Here is a 19,607-nt window from a genome sequence, read left to right as displayed (position 1 = left end):
TTAAATCGAATTCAGAAATCAAAAAATCTATAAAATTACACTAAAAACAACTCCATATTTTATTTTATAACTAACATTTTGACAAAAATTTGTATAATATGAGGCGAAACCACCCCGGGAAAATACAGTAATCATGAAAACAAGGCAGAACTAAATATTCAGCTGAAGTAAAATGAGGTTTCTACGTTGGCCTTCTTCTTTTAATATAAAATTTACACAGGCCTTTAAAGCTATACTTCCAAATTCTTCTTACCATGGTGATTCCAAATCATTTTGCATAACTGGATGTCCATTCAATGCCAAATATCGTCCTCCCACAGAGACCCATAGAAAACTTCTGTAGGGTCAACATAGCTATGCAAGGCTTCCAGATACATGCTATCGGGATCTGAATCTCCATAGATATGGTTATGCAGGATTCCAAGTTCATCAGGGGTAAAATTGTCTAGGAAAAAACCAAGCTCTTCGCACACATCGTCGTAATATGGGAAATCTCCCATATCAAACGTCGAGGAGATCGCTTCAGAATCCCCTTCTGCTGTTAGTTCGCCTTGCTTATTTGAGCCCATCTGCTCGGTGCTGCTCTCTTCATCGGTGGACTTGATATTATTATATGTTTGTGCCTTCAGCCCAATTTCATCTTCTACGGAATTTATAACTACGTTCAGCCTTATCTCACCCTCCACGCTATCCACAACAGTATGGGTATATTCTGGATTACTGTTGTTGTTATCCACGTTATCGATCATGTCGAGTAAGGCCATCAAATTACAGTCATTCCCCAATATTGTTCCGCTATTAGTTCGCTTCGCGTCTGGCGAAGCCAATCCGCTATTCAAATATTCATCTCTCCCTCGCTTATTCGCTTATTCTGAGAAATTAGAGAGGATGCAGCCATCTCTGCTAACAGATACAACAATAGAGACTCTTGTTTGTATCAGCGATCCTCCTTTCCTTCCTTTGCGCTTTGAGTTAATGCGAGGAATGGGGATACTCAAATTTTCAACCAAGCAGCGCTCACGATCACCCACACAGGTTGTTGAACAATATATAGATAGATGGCAAACGATAGATACGCCAGTGGGAAGACAGACTCAACTTTTCCACAACCGTAAGCCGTCCACAACTGTGAACCGTCCACGTTGATACGCCGGTGGGAAGACAGACTCAACTTTTCCACGTACCTCCATTGCAACAATTTATATTGTGCGCTAATTAAATTCGAATACATTTAATACAGATTATCAATTGTCACCACTTTTTCCTCCTCTTTCCGAACGTGTCATTTTAATAGGATCATCCATCTCTTTAGTTAAATATATATATATATATATATAATTAGCAGTTTTCATCATGACTTTACTTTAGGTATGGAATTGCTTTTCTTTTAATCATATTTGATATTCCTAAAATAGAAATAAAAAATTAATTTCTTTAATATTATATAATTGTATATAAAATACAAAATAATAATACGATAAACGAATATATATATGATATCTATCTATATATACAATTTATATAAAAAATTATTTTAAAATATATTGATAAACATATTAATTGTATTATAATCTCATCTATTTATAAATTGAAAAAATTAATATATATATATATATATATATATATATATATATATATGCTATAGCCTGCTAAGTCAGATAGCAGCCGTTAATTCTTTTCCATGTAAACACATATTTTTATTGTTTATTTTAACATGCCAACTATCCATCGTATCTCATTGTTTATAAAGCAATTTAAATTTTATTATGTAAAAGGCATGTAGACTTTATAATAAGATTCGACTAAAATGGATAAGTTATAAATTTGTAATGAAAACATAATTAATATGTGAATAAACATATATATAATATTATATAACTTTTTATAAAAAATATAATAATAAAATCTATAACATTATTCAAAATAATATTTTTATCTAATACTTTTTATATTAAAAATTACTTATTATTTAATTAAAATAATTTATTTATTTATGTTTTTTTAATTTAAATAAATTTATATTATTATTTATTATCAAGTATAAATTATATTAAATTATAATATAAAAACTTGTTTAATTGACAGAGGATGCTTATAATTTTTTAAGATATTGTTATATCAATTTTTAGTTAGGTATAAAATTGAAAAAAGAAATAAAATGTGTTTGTTTTTAATTTATTGTTAATGTAAATAAATTATTATGAATTTTATATTAAAATTTAGTTTGAGACAATTTTTAAGAATTCTTTTTAGGATAAAAGAGTGTCAATTTTTTTTAATGATATCAATCAAATGAAAAACATTTTATTCGAGATTTTCTATCATATACGTGTATTAAATTTAAATTTAAAATTATTTTCTACTCATATTAAATTTAAATTTAAAAATATTTTCTATTGTACTCATCTTCTTAATATTTTTAATTGAATTTAAAAATATTTTATATTGTACTCATCTTCTTAATATTTAATTAAAAAAAATTATAGTGGTGTTAGATAAGATCTCTTAATACTTGAACAAACTTATAAAAGATTTCAAGTAATATCTTATTTTTAATATCTCTTAATACTTAAATAAATTTATAATAAATTTCAAGTAATATCTTATTTTTAATAGATATTAATAATATTCATAAATATGATAATCAAAATATTAATAATTAAAAAAATAAAATATATAATTATAATTTATTAGTCTTTTAAATAATATAAATGAAATAAATATTTTAAAAAATATAAATCAAATATATAATATTTAATATTGGGGTAGCAAGTTAAGTGGGCTTGATTGTGGGAAAACTCCACAATTAAGTGCGCTTGAGTCAAAGGCGATCTGAGATAATTGTTAAGTGAACTATTCAATGAAAAACTTACTTAAAACACTTAAATCTCAAAAATAATATTTTATATAATATTTATCAAATATAAAATTAATTTTTAAATCTTTAAAATAATCAAAAATATATATATATATATATATATATAATTTAATTAAAATAACATATAATTATGAATATATTTTATATCATTAAGACCCATTGAAGAATACACCATGTTAAATTGTTTGAATATCAATCGAATATAGTACAGTCTTTGATAATATTTCCCTAGAAAATTAAATAATTTTTCATTCAAAATTAAGAGTATCACAAACATATATATATCCGTAAAAATATTAAATTGATTTCTATGCTAATTTGAACCTCTATTCAGATAAATTTTGTAATAATATATGCACGGGAAGAATGACGATTTCGAAGGGAAATGCACGACACTAATTACATCACTCTCTCATTATTACATGTGGGTATCCACTTTATTTTTGAAATATTCCCCCGCGGCCCCGACACAAAAACTGAAAAATAAAAGAAGACGGCCGTTTTAGAGGACATGAACACGCAACGAACAGCAAATTCAACATAAGAGGCTTTCGAAGAAGCCCAACCGTCAACGACAACGGAAATTGTTGGCGGGGGTTATCCAAACTCAACTCGAGTTCTCCTTAAACGCCCCGGACTTTCGATGGCTATCTTTATTTTTTCAAAGCTGACGGTCTACCCGGAACTTCGCCGACAATCGATCTGCCATCCTCCACAACCGCGCCCGCCGTAAACCGGCAGATATCGCCGACAAGAATGAATCGCTGAACACACTTTATCCCTGCCTGAAAACCTAAGTCAGCGGAGGTGTTGCCTGACCGCACAGCTCTTTAAGGGCACGTCCAGATCCTGTTGCCTCACGAATCACATGTTCAAATTCAAAAATGAAGTTGAAGGGAACACTAACCTGGGATAACCGCTGCCCACTGGTATTTGAAGCTAAGATTTGTGAGGTGTTGTGGACCCAGTTTATTAGGCTCAAAGCTCCAACGTCCTTCACGTTCATTACAAGGGAGTAGCTCGATACATGGCAGAAACAATGAGAGAGACCATGTGGTTGAATGAGTTTCACACATTGATAGTTTGCTAGCTATAAATATAAATTGATGGCCAGAGGGACTCTCCTAACCCTTGACTCTCTATTATTTGGAGGGCCCTAAAACCCATATTCATCACAGCCTATGGGTGTGAGACCATCTGAAATTTATTGTTGTAAATATCAAGGGATCGACATAATCCTTAGGGAAATCACGACATTATGAATATTAACTAGATGAGTGAGCACTAGCACAATCCACATCACCCTAAATCGGATCAGGAATCGGGATATAGCATATTTGGTTGATTAATGGATGATCACTGGGATCATAGTGTTTTCATGGGTCATATTATTCCAGACTCAAACCATCCTCTCGGTCGTCTGAAATGTGCGTCGGCGTCCACACAACTACTCGATGCTTCATTTATTATATATATATAATCTTAACATTGTTGCAGACTTGCAAGTTTCGACACACAGCAGTGAATTCCAACCCTCAAATCACAAGCCTCCTGGTCGTTGACAATTCTGTTTCAGAGCGATATAACGAATTGCTATATACGAAGCTACATTCCATAAATGTTTTCTAGTTTAGATACATATCAAATCTCTATCAAATCAAACTCTTCCCGGGGCATAGTTTATAAAGATGCATAGATTTTAATGTGAAGTGTCTGTATAGAACTTTTACCTACGAACTTGTTACTTCTAAATACGTTATCGGTAGATTAATATGTGTCTTAGAATTGGAATAGGTAATTGATGTTTAGGAATCTTCTTTACAGGCTTTCAGATTGTTCTGTAGGAGAGCATTTTCCTATTATTCATTTGAATATTATCTATTCAATATTAATGGCTTAATGTTATGTTTGGGTTTTGTAATATAGAGAATACAGTATCAATAATTTTAACAGGGCTGCAGTAGTATTTGATTTTTTTTAGCAGAATACATTAGTAGTCTAATGGTTCTAGCATTGTTTCATGAGTTTCAGGAGTTAATAGACAATTCTTGTGCTAGTTGCAACCTTATAAGTATGTTGAGATTTACAAGTATCAGATTGATCTCAATGCAAAACACAACCTGAGGCTTTCTTCTCTTTGATCGCACGGTTGGGGCATTGGACATTATTTTGTCGCTTGGTATAACTTTTTTAAATATAAATTTATGGCTGCATGATACATGGACATTTCTTTGACCCATAGTATAATTATCTGGACAAATGAACTTTGGTATAACTTTTTTAAATATAAATTTATGGCTGCATGATACATGGACATTTCTTTGACCCATAGTATAATTGTCTGGACAAATGAACATATGCATCATAGCGAGTTAAGGATAAAATTCAGTGTGTTAGTAACTGTCATATTTTATCTTAATTTATTATAAATTGTTAAAAGTGAAATTTAAATATATAGTTATTCCTTTTAAATATGGGAAGGCAAAGAAAAAACATGTTTGACATAGAAAATCTACTTCGTTGAACATCAGTTGTAGCTTAAGCATGTGACTGTATCTGGAAGCATAAATATAGTTTTTTCCTAAGTTTTTCTGTGATGACAATTCGCATAAATTCATTCATTCATGCTGCAGGTATCTTTGTCTTACCAGCTTAAGGGGTATCTTTGTCTTACCAGCTTAAGGGATGGAAGATGTGAATGACTTAAATCTCTCCTCTTGGATGTTGATGGGTAAGATGTGAATGCATTGAATCTTTTCTCCTTGATGCCAAAGGGTGAAATGAATGCAGTAACCCAATTAACGTGTTTTGTTTGGGATGAAATAACAAGTGCATGTAGAATAGGCTAACATGTGTGTTGGTCTCACAAAATAATGAAATATATGTTGATTTAACTTACACATATTTAGTATTTGACTACTTGTTGAGACACAAACATGTCATTCTTTTGAAGTGTTTTTCTGTCGGAAATTAAGGGCCTTTTTGCACTTCTTGACGGATTAAATTATGTATTAAAGTCTAGTTGTTTTGCACTGTGCTCAGTGAGTCAATGGTCAACCCCATTTTCACTAAATCCTGGGCAGTTTTTACTCTTTTAAAACACCTGGCGAGGTCCATTAAGAAATCTATTTGATGTAGCTATTTTTAATGCAATTATAGAACAGTTTACGGAAATTTTTTTAGTAGAACAGGTCTCTGAGAAATGACCCGAATGATCTTATGGAGTAGCTTGAGCTAGTTTCTTTGGATCTATGCAACTGAAGTATATATTTCGTATATCTATGAAAAGATTAAGGTCTTCGCCTAAATGTGGCATGTGCAGCTTTAGTTTTCTAACTGTCAATAAAATGTGTTCTAAAAAATAATGTAACATTGTAATACCCATTGCCCCTACAAAAAAAAGGAGGAGATGGAAAGTCTTACTCTGTGAGTTGAATCGTTCTCCACTTGTAATGCTATGCAGCTTTCGATGATTATAGATATCTCAAGTCTCACTCTATGAGCTGAATCATTGTCTTACTTGTAATACTATGCAGATTTCGATGATTATAGAGGTTAACAGTTTTTTTTGAAGAGGATTTCACTTACCTCTCTTTGACTTGTTGTCCCTTAAGAGTAACTACTACGTTCATTAAAATGGATAAATTCATCCTAATATGGCACATATTTTTTCTTCTGAAATTAAAAAATTCAAAGTAGCTTGCATTCTTTAAACATCTACCATAATGGATTGTTTAAATAAACAAAGTGAAACTGTACTTTGACCACATATTATTATGCAAAATAAAATGTGTTTACATACTAGGTGAACTAGTGCAGTGATTTTAACATCGTTCCATATGAACTCGATTACTCATGTTCCGTTTAGCTTTGCCTTTCCCTAGTGATATCGTTCATATGCGATTTATATTGATTTGAACCATGTATGCAGCAAGTTGCAAGTTTTCTAGTTACAAGTAATCTCAAATCAGGTTGTAACTCATCTCAAATCTATATTATTAATACAAATAAACATACAATACTATAAAATTTGAAATGAAAATAAATAGGATTTAATAACATTTTGAGAAAATTATTGCCTGTCAAAAATATGTTTCCGATGGTTCCAAGCATGTTCGAAAAGACTAGCATCCAAAAATTTTAGCCGTTAAATATGGGAAAACTGCCTCATGACGGGCAAAATGCCTGCCAAATTCCATCCCTAGTTGCTAGCAATTTCCTCGTCATTGATAGTTGTGTTTACTTTGAAAGTTTCTTATTTTGATTTTGGTGTTGCTTGCATGTTCGCGCCGACATTTTTCTCTCCCTCTCGATAATGACATGTTCATTTTTCATGATAATGTAATTCGTGGTGAAATTCTATTTCGAAATTATGACATAATGAAATGGAAACTTGATACTCATGCGATGATGGTATCGAAAGCCCCCAACCCTAAGACATTACCTTCTAGCAATTGCACCGAGAAGTGCAAAGAGAAGCCCAAAGGAGCAGCGAAGAGAATGTGGATGACAATATTAAGAGGAGGGAGTTTGTTGAAAGAAAAACTAAGAGTTGTGGTGTTGTTGTCAAAAGTGTTACTGTTAAAGTGGATGTTGAGAGTGTGAATACTGTGAAGTCCAACCATCAAGCTCTCCCCCTTTTTTAATGAGGCAAACGTGAAAGAGGGAAAGAATTTCAAATTTATTTTTTAGTGCCATCACACACTAATATAATAGAAAGAGATCATCCATAATGATCACTAAGCTAACTAGAGTAGCCCAAATTTGAAAATGCCAATTCTTCATCGTCCACCATTTGACAAAATACATTTATAAATTGAATTTTGGAAGAAAGGTATGCACCCTCCAGCCATTACAGTAGATATGAAATTATACTAACTAGTGAGAACAACAAAGGAAATGGCAGAATATCTACTTGTTGGTTTTAATTGTTCAGTTTTTTTTGTCTTGTCGGTTCTCTGTTAAATATTAAAAGATAATTTAAGAACAACCCTGGTTTGCAACAATATCAATGTTTGATAAGACTTGAGGAAGAGATGAGATGCAGAGTGTTTCTTTCCCCTTGTAAATTCAATGATTTTAGTGTGCAAACATAAACCCTGTGGCCTTTACCATAAGTCTAGAAAATGATGATATCTTGTAAGTAGAAAGACAGTTTGAATTGCAACAAGAAACACACCTACGTGAGCCCATATAGGGAAACTTGAATGCTCGATCTATGTAGACATGAATGTAATAAGAAATTGAGCAACTGTAAATTAATTTGTTCAGTATCCATTCATTGTTTTAGAGATAAAAGAAGGTGAATCTATTCATAAGATCTGGCACAATTACACCGTGAAAGTCAACATTCCAAATTTTCTATAATTCAACATCATGATTACACAAGAAAAAATCAAAATTTAAGTAAAAATGTAGAAGACCTAAATTCAAATTAAATACAATAATCCATCCTACAATTGGTGTTGCAACATCATCATGACAAGGATTTACATCTCTACAAACGACATTTAGGGTATTTCTTCATGATTATAATATTTTCCTTGTAGTTACTAGTAACATTCTATTTCAGGCTTGGATGCATTGTTCATATTAGATGTGACTTTGTTTCATTGGATTTGATGTAAAAAAATACATGTTAGTTGCAAATTGCTTGTTAAAGTAGAATGAAAAGTGATAATGTATTATTTTGTATGTATACTATGTTTAGGACAATTTGATTTGTTCTTTAAACTTTGTTTGTGATGTGTATTTGTTAAGTACTTGGGATGTGATAAGATTGTGTGGATTATTTGAATAATAAGATATATTGTATAGATGTAAGAAAATGTGAAGGGATATGAAGACATAAATGTAAAGAAACACAGTAGAATATAGTGAAGTGTAGTGAACGTGTAAATATGGCAGTCTTATTTACAAAACAATGGTAACTGCAAAAAAAATGTACATGGAAAACATATCGATCGCTATCAAAGTAGAAGTACTAGGGAAATGCATATTTGTGGATCAAGGGCATGTAGGTTTTGCATTTTTTTTGGTGCACAAAAGGTTGACAAGGTAGTCAAAATCAGTCGTAATAAAAGGTGATGAGTGGCATCTACAACACCATTTGAGATCTAGGTGTGGGATACGCTCGGAGTTGTGTGCTTGCCAGGTTGTTTGAATATCTCTTGATGCATCCCTTTCATGTGTATCGATGAGGATACACATGAAAGCGTTTAATCTATGAAGTAATTGAAGAGTTTGTCGCATGCGATATAGAGGCAAGTTGCGAGCTTGTAGGAATACTTCTTGTATTTCCTAAAGAGCGGCCTCTACTTGATGTATTTCATGGCAGAAGTTATAGAGTTGGGAGATGCAATCCATGTCCATCTATTTTTTTCAAAAGAACAAGAAATTTATAAGTGAAAATTGAAATGTAGCTGAAGTGAATGGGATATATAAAAGAGTAATAACAACTATTGAAACTGAAATTAATGTAGATAAAAGCATGTCAATAAGTACAAAACGTTTTTTTTTTTTTTTAACAAGAGAGAAAATGGAACATGTGTAAGTGCATTATAGAGTTATTTGTATCACATGTAAGGGAAGCCTTTATGGATTGTGGTCCAAAGATCTTGAGGCAAGGTATGCCTCTTCTTTTTTTCTACGAATGACATAAGGATTATCTTCCATGTGTGAGTAGCAACTATTGGTAATCGGAATTGCCTCATTTTTAACCCCATTTTACCCAAAACACACTACCTAAGCCCTCTATTTTACCCTTGGAACCTATTTATTCCTGCACTTCTAACATAGTTACCGATTAAACGAGAAAATGACCTAGTACCTGTTTTTTTAAGGTAGCAAAAAATCACTCCATTTTGAAAAATGGTGATTCAGAATACACCTCTTTTTTTTTTGGAGCATATTTTTGCCACTTCAATTTTTTTTAATGTATAAGTAAGGACACTTTTTTTAAATGTTAGTGATTTTCATGCTGATCTTGAAAAGTGTTGAAGCAGCATCAACACATTTTTTAGAGGGCTCATTTTTGACACTTTAATTTGTTTTACATATCAAGTATGAACATTTTTTTGTTAGTGATTTTCATCTTGATTTTGAGAAGCGCTGATGAGCATCAACCCTTTTTGTTTAAACAGCTTAGTTTTTTACACTTTAAATTTTCTAATGAATTACGTGTCGATAATTTTTTTTAGTTGTTGGTGATTTTCATGTTAGTAATAAAACATAAAAATAAAAATAGAAAAACATGACAAAAAAACCAAATACAAAAAAAAATTATAAAAAAAAAGAAAAAACACAAAAAACAAAAAACCTAAAAAAAAAAAACATGACAAAAAAAAAATTAATAAATACATGTTAGTAATAAAACATAAAAATATATAAGAAAATAAAAAAAATTAACAAAAAAAAAACTAAAAAAAAAAAACACATAAACATGTTAGTAATAAAACATAAAAATAAAAATAAAAATAAAAAAACATGACAAAAAAAAAATCAAATAAAAGAAATATATAAAATAACAAAAGCAACAACGAAAAACCTATAAAAATGTAAAAAAAAAAAAACAAAATTAACTCGTGAAAATAAAAAAATTAACGAAAAAGACATTAAATAAAAAAATATCAAAAAATAAATAAAATATGAAAAAGTTTCAAAAATATATATATAATTTAAAGAAAAACAACCCCGGATGCGGGTGGCGGGACGGCAACGTTGGGCATGCCACATGCTATGCATGGGCTGCCCCGTGTAGACAATACGGCTTCCATATGAAGGCCGTCAACCGGCACTTGAACCCCCAGCTGCGATTAATGGAATTAATGGTGCGGGCGGTAGGTTTATGGATCTGTACAGGGCACTTAATGCGCGCCTGTTTCGAGAGCATGAGGCAGAGCATAACAAGAGCGATGGAGGGCGTAAGAAATGTATGTCTGGAGAATTTGGGAAAAGAAGGAATTGCAGAGAGCCGAGGCGGTGGCAGCTCCGTCGGGTTTCTTGTGGTTACTATCACTGCCATAGCCTCTCTGGTTACTGGTCTTGTAGTCGGTGGCACTTGGCTCAATTGCTGGGTGAGAACCGGAATTGGTCCACCTTGCCACCAAGGAACGGGTCTCAGAGAGGAAATTGGGTACCAGAGAAAGATTTGGGAAGTAATAGGTTCAGTCTTCGACTCCAAGCTCACCTGCACACACACAAGAGCAGAGTCAGTTTCACCATGGTTAAACTCCGTCAGCGACAGCCGTGTAGGAGAGGTCCAGCTAGAGGCTCTTCCTCGCGAGCTCCAGCAGTGGATGAGCATCACCACTGTTGTTGCTGCTATTGCCATCGAAGAGCCAAAGCTACTCCACTTCCCATCAGCCAGTTTTTGGAGGTTGGAAGTGCTAATGAGGACAACTCAGAGCCTCCCTCCTTTGGCTCAGTGGTTTTCACATTGCCAAGTGCTGAGAGCAACCCAGGGCTCAGTGCCCACATCTCAGTTATGTTCACAAGAACTCTGGAAGAAAATGGGGAAACTGCCCCTCAAAACTCGCAGAAGAAGCACGCGGAGGGCAAAGGCAAAGAAATTGTCCAAGGAGTACAGGAAGCAGGGGAACAAAGCTCCGCTTTGGAGCCACCAGCGTCTGAGGCTGGACAGCACGAATCGTTTCCTCCTGTGGGACCAGCTCCTCCGGATATTGATGAAGAAACATGGCGAAAGATGTGGGAGGGTAGACCAGAGGGAGAGGGCTGGGCGTATATCGTGGAGGACAACAGCCTTGCCGACGAAGCTGATGCCTTCTTCGCGTCCCTTCCTTCTTCCTCAACACATCGTAAGGATTAAAATTGACACGGGTAATTCTCTCTGGCGCTTTCGTTTTGATGGCTGGCAGTGGATGCCTACATATTCGCCTTCTGTAATTTTGATTGGGAGCTGGTCTGGTCTTACTTTCAGTTGGTCAATTCTCAATTTCAATTTTGTCTGGTTGCTAAGTCAATCCCATCTGGCAATTCGCCCCTGGTTGTTAAGTCAATCCCATCTGGCAATTCGCCCCTGCGTGGGTAGTAATGTTTTGAATCCTCTTCCTGGGGCTCCAAGGGGAGCCCGCTGACGTCTAATTCTGGTTTTGCATATGTGGTCTGGTGCTGCCCCTGCGTGGGAGCGTTACTTCTGTGCTTGGTCTGTTTGGTTTTGTGAAGGCTTTCCCGGAGAGGGAGACCTCAGAATTTTGTTCTTGGTTCCCAGAGAGCTACCAGAAGCCCTGGAAGACTTGCTTCACAGTTTGTAATTTTCACTTGTACAGTTAATATATGAATTAGATAGCCTTTATGTAGAAAAAAATTTTTTAAAGAAAAACAAATTGAATGAAAAAAAAACTAAAAACATTTTTTAAGTTAAAGAAACAATTAAAATTAAATAAAAATAAAAAATAAAATAAAATAAAATAATTAAAAAAAAATTAAAGGAAAAAAATTAAAAAATATTTAAATAAACAAAATATATATAAAAATAATTAAAAATAATTTAAATAAACAAAATATATATATATATATATATATATATATAATAAACAAATAACATAAAATAAAATAACAAAAAAAATAAAATTTAAATTAAAAACATTAAAAATCAAAATTCAAGAAAAAAATTCAAAACAATTAAAAAAATTAAATTATAAATATTAAAAAACAAAACAAAAAAATCAAAACATATTAAAAAAAATAAATTGAAAAATTAAAAATAAAAAAGGAAAATTAAAAAAAACAATTAAAAATTAATAAAAGAAAACAATACAATTATAAAAAAACCACTAAAAAACAATGCAATTAAAAAAAACATTAAAAAATAAAAACTTAAAAAAATAAAAATAAAAACAGTACAATTAAAAAAAAGCATAAAAAATAAAAACAATTAAAAAAACCAATACAATTAAGAAAAACAATAAAAAAAATAGTCAAACCTAACCTTCCCCTCCCCATCGTCGGTTCGACCCCAACCTGGCCCCCACCTCCGTCACACCCCTCCCATCCCCACCCTCGGCCCGACCCCTCCCCCTGACTCCACGCCGCCCTCACCTCCCTCACCCCTCCCTCCCTTGCGGAATCGGCCTGCAGCCTGTTGGCCGCTAGCTGGGGGCCCGGCTGGGGAGGGAATGGCTGCGTGCGGGGTTAGCGGGAGCGGCGAGGGAGAACCGAGGGTAGGGAGCGGAGAGGGGATGGGGGGGTCAGGGGTGAGGGGTGGAGGGGGGAGAGTGTGGGAGAGGGGATGAGTAAGGGAGGGGCAAGGGTGATAATTTTTTTTAAATGTTTATTTTTTTATTTGTTTTTATGTTTATTTTTAATTGTGTTGTTGTTGTTGTTATTGTTTTTTTTAATTTGTTTTGAATTTCTTTTAATAAATCTTGAATTTTATTTTTTTATTTTTTATTTTTTTTAAATTTTTATAATATAATATATTTTATTTTATTTTTATTTTAAATATCTTTTATTTTCATTTTAATTTTTTTTAAATTTAAATTTTATAATATACTCTCTTCTTCTTCTTCTTAAATTGAAATATTTTTATTTTTTTTTAACGGTTTTGAATTTTATTTTTATTTTTATTTTATTTTTTAGTAATTATTTAACATTTTTCTAACTGATCTTTTTATTTTTTATTTTTAACTTAGAAATATTTTTTGTTTAATATATATATATATATATATATATATATATATATATATATATATATATATATATATATTTGTTTGTTTGTTTTTTTTTTTTTTTTTTTTAATTTTTCATTTCTACAAATTAATTGTGATTTTTTTTTTTACATTTTTATGGTTCTTTTTTTTTTTTTTTTCTTATGAATTTTAATTTATTTCTTCTTATGAATCGTCCCCTTGCCACCCTTGGCCAGTTGGGCCTCTGGGTGGCTAGGGAATTTTTATTTTATTTTTTTTAAGTTTTTAATTTTCTTTTAATGTTGTATTATATATTTGTAATTTTTTTATTTTACATAGTATGGTTAATTTTTTTTACATTTTATAGTTTTTTTTTTTTTTTTTTAATGTCATTACTATATATTTTTTATATTTGATTTTTTTCTCTCATGTTTTTTTATGTTTATTACTTGTTATTATTTTGTAATTTTTTTTTTCAATATTTGAATTTTTGTTTTCTTATATATATATATATATATATATATATATATATATATATATATATTTTGTAGAGTCTGTCGATGACTGTCTAGCAATCCGATCACATTATGTGCAATTTGATAGTTGACTTTTAATTTTTTTTGCAATGTATCAAGTTGTCTTAGGCTAAAATTTCAAAATCGTTATACATTTAGCATTTAAAAGGAATTACTCTTGGTATAATAAATCTTTCATTCAGGTGTTCATTTTTAAAAAAAATTTAGTCATAATTTTTTTTTCATAATGTCATGCTTGAAATATTTTAAGATTGTTTTATAGTCATAATCTTTGGTTTTAATTCCATGGTTGAAAAATTATCAAGATTTTAATGTTTTTCTAAATCGTTATATTTTATCTTTAATGTTATACTTGAAAATAGTTATAAATATTTTTTTTTAGCACCATGCTTGAATATTGCTGGAGCTTTAAGGTTTTTCAAAGAAATGATCTTTTAAATTTAATGTCATGCTTAAAAATCATTGGAATTTTAAGGCTTTTCAAAGACGTGATATTTTATCGTTAATGTCATGCTTGAAAATCATTGGAAATTTAAAGTTTTTCAGAGTCACAATATTTTATTTTTAACGTCATTATTAAAAAATGTTGAAAATGTACTCTGAAAAAAAGACACTTTTTTTTGCATCAACACTTTTCGATTTCAAGGTGTTTTTTGCACCAAACAAAATGGCTTTTATTGTTTTTACTGTTATTTTTAAAAAATATTGAAAATTCACTCTTAAAAAAATGGTGATGCAGAATCAACACTTTTTATTTTTCGGTTGTTTTTCATGTTTTTCTGGGATTTTTGGCTCGAGTACCCATTTTGAGGTAATAGTTCCCGTTTGATTGGTAACTATGTTTTATTTCATGATTTTCGTTATTAAGAGTTATATGAACTTAATTACTAATTAAAAATATTAAATAGCCTATTTGCCTTTGCAACTTACATATTTTCTTTCCTAAGGTATTTTGATAGAGCGAAAGTATTAATCGTTGTGGAAGATTGGTTTGGTGCAAGAACATTCTTGTGTCATCCGTGTTCTTGTACCCACAGTAGCTAGCAGCATCAACACGGTTCATCGCCAAAGGCCACTACAACTTAGCAATCCGTGCACATTCCTTGCCAAAAGATCAACAACAATCTGTTGGGGTCGGAGCGTTGGGAAAATATGGGATATGGATGCCAAGGTTTCGATCGAATACCCGTGATTTAGTCTTTTTGTTAAACAATTGAAAGCCTAAGATTATACTTTTGTTTGATTTCTATTGTGGCCATGAGCAGAACGATGTATATTTAAAAGGGTTTATAGTAGAACTAGGTAGCGATACTCTGGAGAATTTTTTTTTATACTGTAATTTTTGTATCGCCATACTTCTGGGATGGATCTAGCAATCCATGATGTACATTTGCAATTATTGAGTTTAATACAAGGAGTTATGCCAGTTATTCATTTCCTGTTCTAATATTTTATGTGATGCACTATTCGAGCATTTTATTTTCTAGATCTCGTAAAAGGGAAATGAGATGGTTGGCTAGGGCCCAGCCAACCCAGCTTGTTCTCCCTCTTTTTGTAAGGTGTGTTAGATATATTTCCTTATGCAGGGTTGGAGCAAGAAGTATTTCATCTTTTTATGTAGCTAACATATCTTTGTCTTCTTCATAAACCGTGTGACTCAGATCCGAGGTGTGAAGGTGTGGGTGTGTTCATTTATTGAAGGTTGTGGTAGCATTTCTTTCCTTTGATGTGTAGTTTTCTTTCTGCAAAGGGTGTGTTTCAGTTTACTTGCACCAGTGTGTTTTAATTCTGCAAGTGAGGGTTGCTTCTGCAAGGGTGTTTATTTCTGCAAGTGGATCTATTTTCTTTATGCAAGTGCATTTCATTTCTAAGTGTGCAAGTGTGTTCTCTTTAACTTGGGGTTAATTTATTTATATTTCCCTGAGTGTTAATGAAATGTTGTCCACATTATGAGGATCTGTGACTATGCTTATTTTCTTGTGGGAATAGTTCAGTTTAAGACTGGAATTTAGTGAAGGAACCTTTGAACTGAAACCTCTATTCAGTAAAAGTGCAGATCTGGTTAATATCATGACAGTCATCTAGGAAAGAAGGGATGCTATGTATTTAAAGTAGATGATCATTTTCACATGAACAAGCTTTCTTTTGCAGTAGATATTTCGTTTGAATTTTGAAGTATTTTTCACTTTCTAATGAATGATTAGATAAGGAGTCTTTTGATTATATGCAATTATTTCCTCTCCTTTGGTTTGCCTTGCAAATTAATTTCTAGTTAGCACACTTTACATTTTATTCAAGTGGTTGGAAGCTTAGTACATGAATATTGATTGCTTAATAAAAGAATCTTTGTCTCAGTATAGGAATCGATACCTTGGTACAGGAACCCAAAATTATTATGTGAAAGAAAAAATACTTAGTGCAGGAATAAAACATACTTCCAGTATAGGAACATTGTTTTAGTACATAAATATCATTCAAGTGAAGGAACTCTATTCCAGTACAGGAACATTGTTGTGGTGTAGGAATGATGATTTAGTCTAGGAAGGAAAACTTGTAATAAAGAAAACTGCAGTTCACAACCTAATTATTTCTTTGTCTTATGACTTCACTAACATTTACTCTTAGATATCTATTTTTCTTTCTTTCATTGATCATGATTTTTTATGCTGATTTGAAGTTCCTTTCAGTTTGTTTTTGCAAAGTATTTTCCTTTTGATTCTAGCACCAGAATTCTTTTGGTATTATTTTCTTTGTAATTCTTTGATTCTGCAAATATAATTAGGGAAGATAGAAAAATATTTGGTTAAGGTTTATATCATTAATCTTGTCATTTCCTGTGCTACGCCTCTAAGCTTACGTAGCCCCAGGTTGACAGTTGAGTGTTGAAGGAGATTGTTGAAATGCAACTCTACCACCCGACAACGACCGAATGTAAAAGTTGACGAGATGCAAAAATCACACAATGATCTAAATATAGATACAACTGTGAAGGTAAGGCCTTGGCGATTGATATTTCCAATGTCGATTGTTGCCTTATGGAGGGTCATGCTTTGCGACTTATATATTGTTATGCCCCATGCCATCCGAAGTGGTATTTGTGTGCGAGAACCCCTTGTTATTGTGGGAATTGGCACATACTTTGAATGTGAGGCATCCCATGGTAGACCTTTGTAGTGAATGAAATCGACAACAAGAAATGATGGTAAGTCGGAGGGTTTAGAAGTAGTTGTGTAAACAATAGAAACAACTTTTCCAGCTGCTCCATTAACAAGGCCTGCTTGAACCCATAGATTTCTTGTTAAAATGACTTTTTTCCCAATGCACTGGAGCACTTTTGCATCAAGTTGCTCATCTTCTTTAGTAGTGGAGGACTAGTGATTCCTTTACTCGACATAGGAACGTGCAACTGGCATGATCAATTTTTGGAGCATGTTTTTATTTTGTAGCTTGACAGATTCAGTTGTTGCATAAAGGTGCATAGAATTGTGAAATGTTTTTTCTCATCATGTGAACAGATGTATTTTGTACATGCCATGAGAAACTTCCAATCATCCATTGTAGGTGTTTCATTTCGAAGGCTGTAGAGGAGTTGGGGAAACAAAACATGTTCAGGGTTTATGCCTTACGACAACTGTATCAAAACTCATCCAGAGAGAACTGAACCACGAGACGTCCCCATATAGATTGGTGTATCTTTTACTGGTGGCAGTTGGCCAAGGTCACCGACAAGGATTATAGAGCATCCACCAAATGGAGTGTTTTTATTAGATGGGAAAGACTCGTGCAAATTTTCATGAATTTGAGCAGGTATCTTATGGCCAATGAAGCTCATTTCATCAATGAGAATGTATTTTACATGACGAAGTTTTTCTTGGATATTTAGGAGAGACTGACCTTCCAAAGGTTGCATGGAGGAGATAGGGATGTGAAGCGAAGATTGTATTTTTAGTGCATTTATTTGGAAAGATGCAACATTGGTTGGAGCAAGCAAGAGTAGAGGGGTTTCTTTATTGGTAGAGTTAGCTAGGAACATATCTTTGAGGTAGTGAATTAAGAAATATTTTCTTGTCCTGGCAGTACCTTGCATGATCATCTTTAGTGTGATAGAGGTATTGTTTGAGAAGTGGGAAAGTATGATATTGAAAGAGACCAATTGGCTTGGGGACAAGGAGGTAATGGAATGTGGATTTGGAGAGGGGCGATGGCATAGTTGTATGGAGGAGCGGTAAAATTCTATGAAGCAAATGGCAGTCTCTTGCAAGTTTGAAGGGATAAGAGAATGGGCCTAGTTATGATTTGCATGAAAGTCACGATGGCCAAGAATGTCAAGGTTGTCAAGGAGGATTTTGTTGCCTAGGTGGAGCTGAGAAAGGAATTTCCATACGTCCATGTCCATGGAGTGGTGGTAATGCATTTCAGGAATTACAACATCCGTTGAATTAAGGCTTCTGTGATCCATAACATGTTTATGAGAAGAGTCTTTAGTGAAAATCACATCAAAATTCATATTGCCGACGTGTTTCGAACCAACGAGTGTGGTTCATTTCAGGATGACTTGAAGAACCAAATAAGGACTACATGTTAAATAGGGAGAGTAGGTCATCCAACGTCTATATTTGACCAGGTAACGGTTAAATTGACTGGGCAACTAGATTGGACAAACGGCTACGATTGACTGGGCAACAAGACCAAGGGGTAAGAAAGGAAAAATTAATTAGTTAATTAAAATTTTTAGTTATATTACCATAACTATTAAGAGAATGAATTAATAATCTATTAAAAGGCCTTTTTTTTTTTACAAATGGTTAGTTAATTAGTTTAAGGGTTATTTTGTTATATTTATTAGATAGTCTAGAACCATAAGCTATTAATATAGGTTCATTAAATATTGTTTAAACCAACTAAATGAATAAAACATTTATCAATGATTTAAGAATTAGAAAGAAAAATTAAAATAAATAACATTTAAATTAGTTAAAAAAAAAGACATCATACTAAATTAAAGGAATTAGATAATTAACGATTTTCATCACTTATATATATATATATATATATATATATATATATAAAGGTCCCTTAATTACTAAGAGGGGTTGGAGGAAAATAAATAATTAGAAAGCTAATTTCTTATAATTATTACCCTAAAGATGAGCAATAACCTAGACAAATAGTTAGTTAATTAATCTAAGGGTTGGTTATTATATTTAGTACCCTAAAAAATATAAATTATGTATTTAATTAATAAGAACCATAACCTATTAATAAATACATTTAATATTATTAAAATGAATAAAATCCATATGAAATAAGAAACGTTAAAATAGATATCTTATTACATTAGTTAAATAATGACCTCAAATTAACTATAAGGAATCCAACCTAAATGGAAATTAATTAAATTAGAAATAATAGAGCTTCTTTACTAGGTTAGCTTCTTCCAAATTAATTTTATTCAGTAAAATCTCATAGATATTGTATTTTTAGGAACAGACATAATAGGTATAATGTTAAAAAGGATTTTATAACCAACTTAAACATTTAGTT

The 19,607-nt window shown here is 32.2% G+C and overlaps 1 protein-coding gene across 1 annotated transcript; it reads right to left on the bottom strand.

The window, feature by feature from the left end:
- Positions 1–239: 239 nt before the first annotated feature.
- LOC149171044 (uncharacterized) lies at positions 240–835 on the bottom strand. The gene has a single exon (XM_089427417.1). The coding sequence runs from the start codon at positions 762–764 to the stop codon at positions 294–296; it is 471 nt and encodes a 156-aa protein (XP_089283543.1). The 5' UTR covers positions 765–835; the 3' UTR covers positions 240–293.
- Between the last annotated feature and the right edge of the window lie 18,772 nt (positions 836–19,607).

This window comes from Pinus tabuliformis, chromosome 4_2 (assembly GCF_031772625.1).
Source record: "Pinus tabuliformis cultivar Carrire ecotype Pingquan chromosome 4_2, CPIR1, whole genome shotgun sequence".
NCBI lineage: Eukaryota > Viridiplantae > Streptophyta > Pinopsida > Pinales > Pinaceae > Pinus > Pinus tabuliformis.
This window is presented reverse-complemented; position numbering and strand designations above follow the sequence as displayed.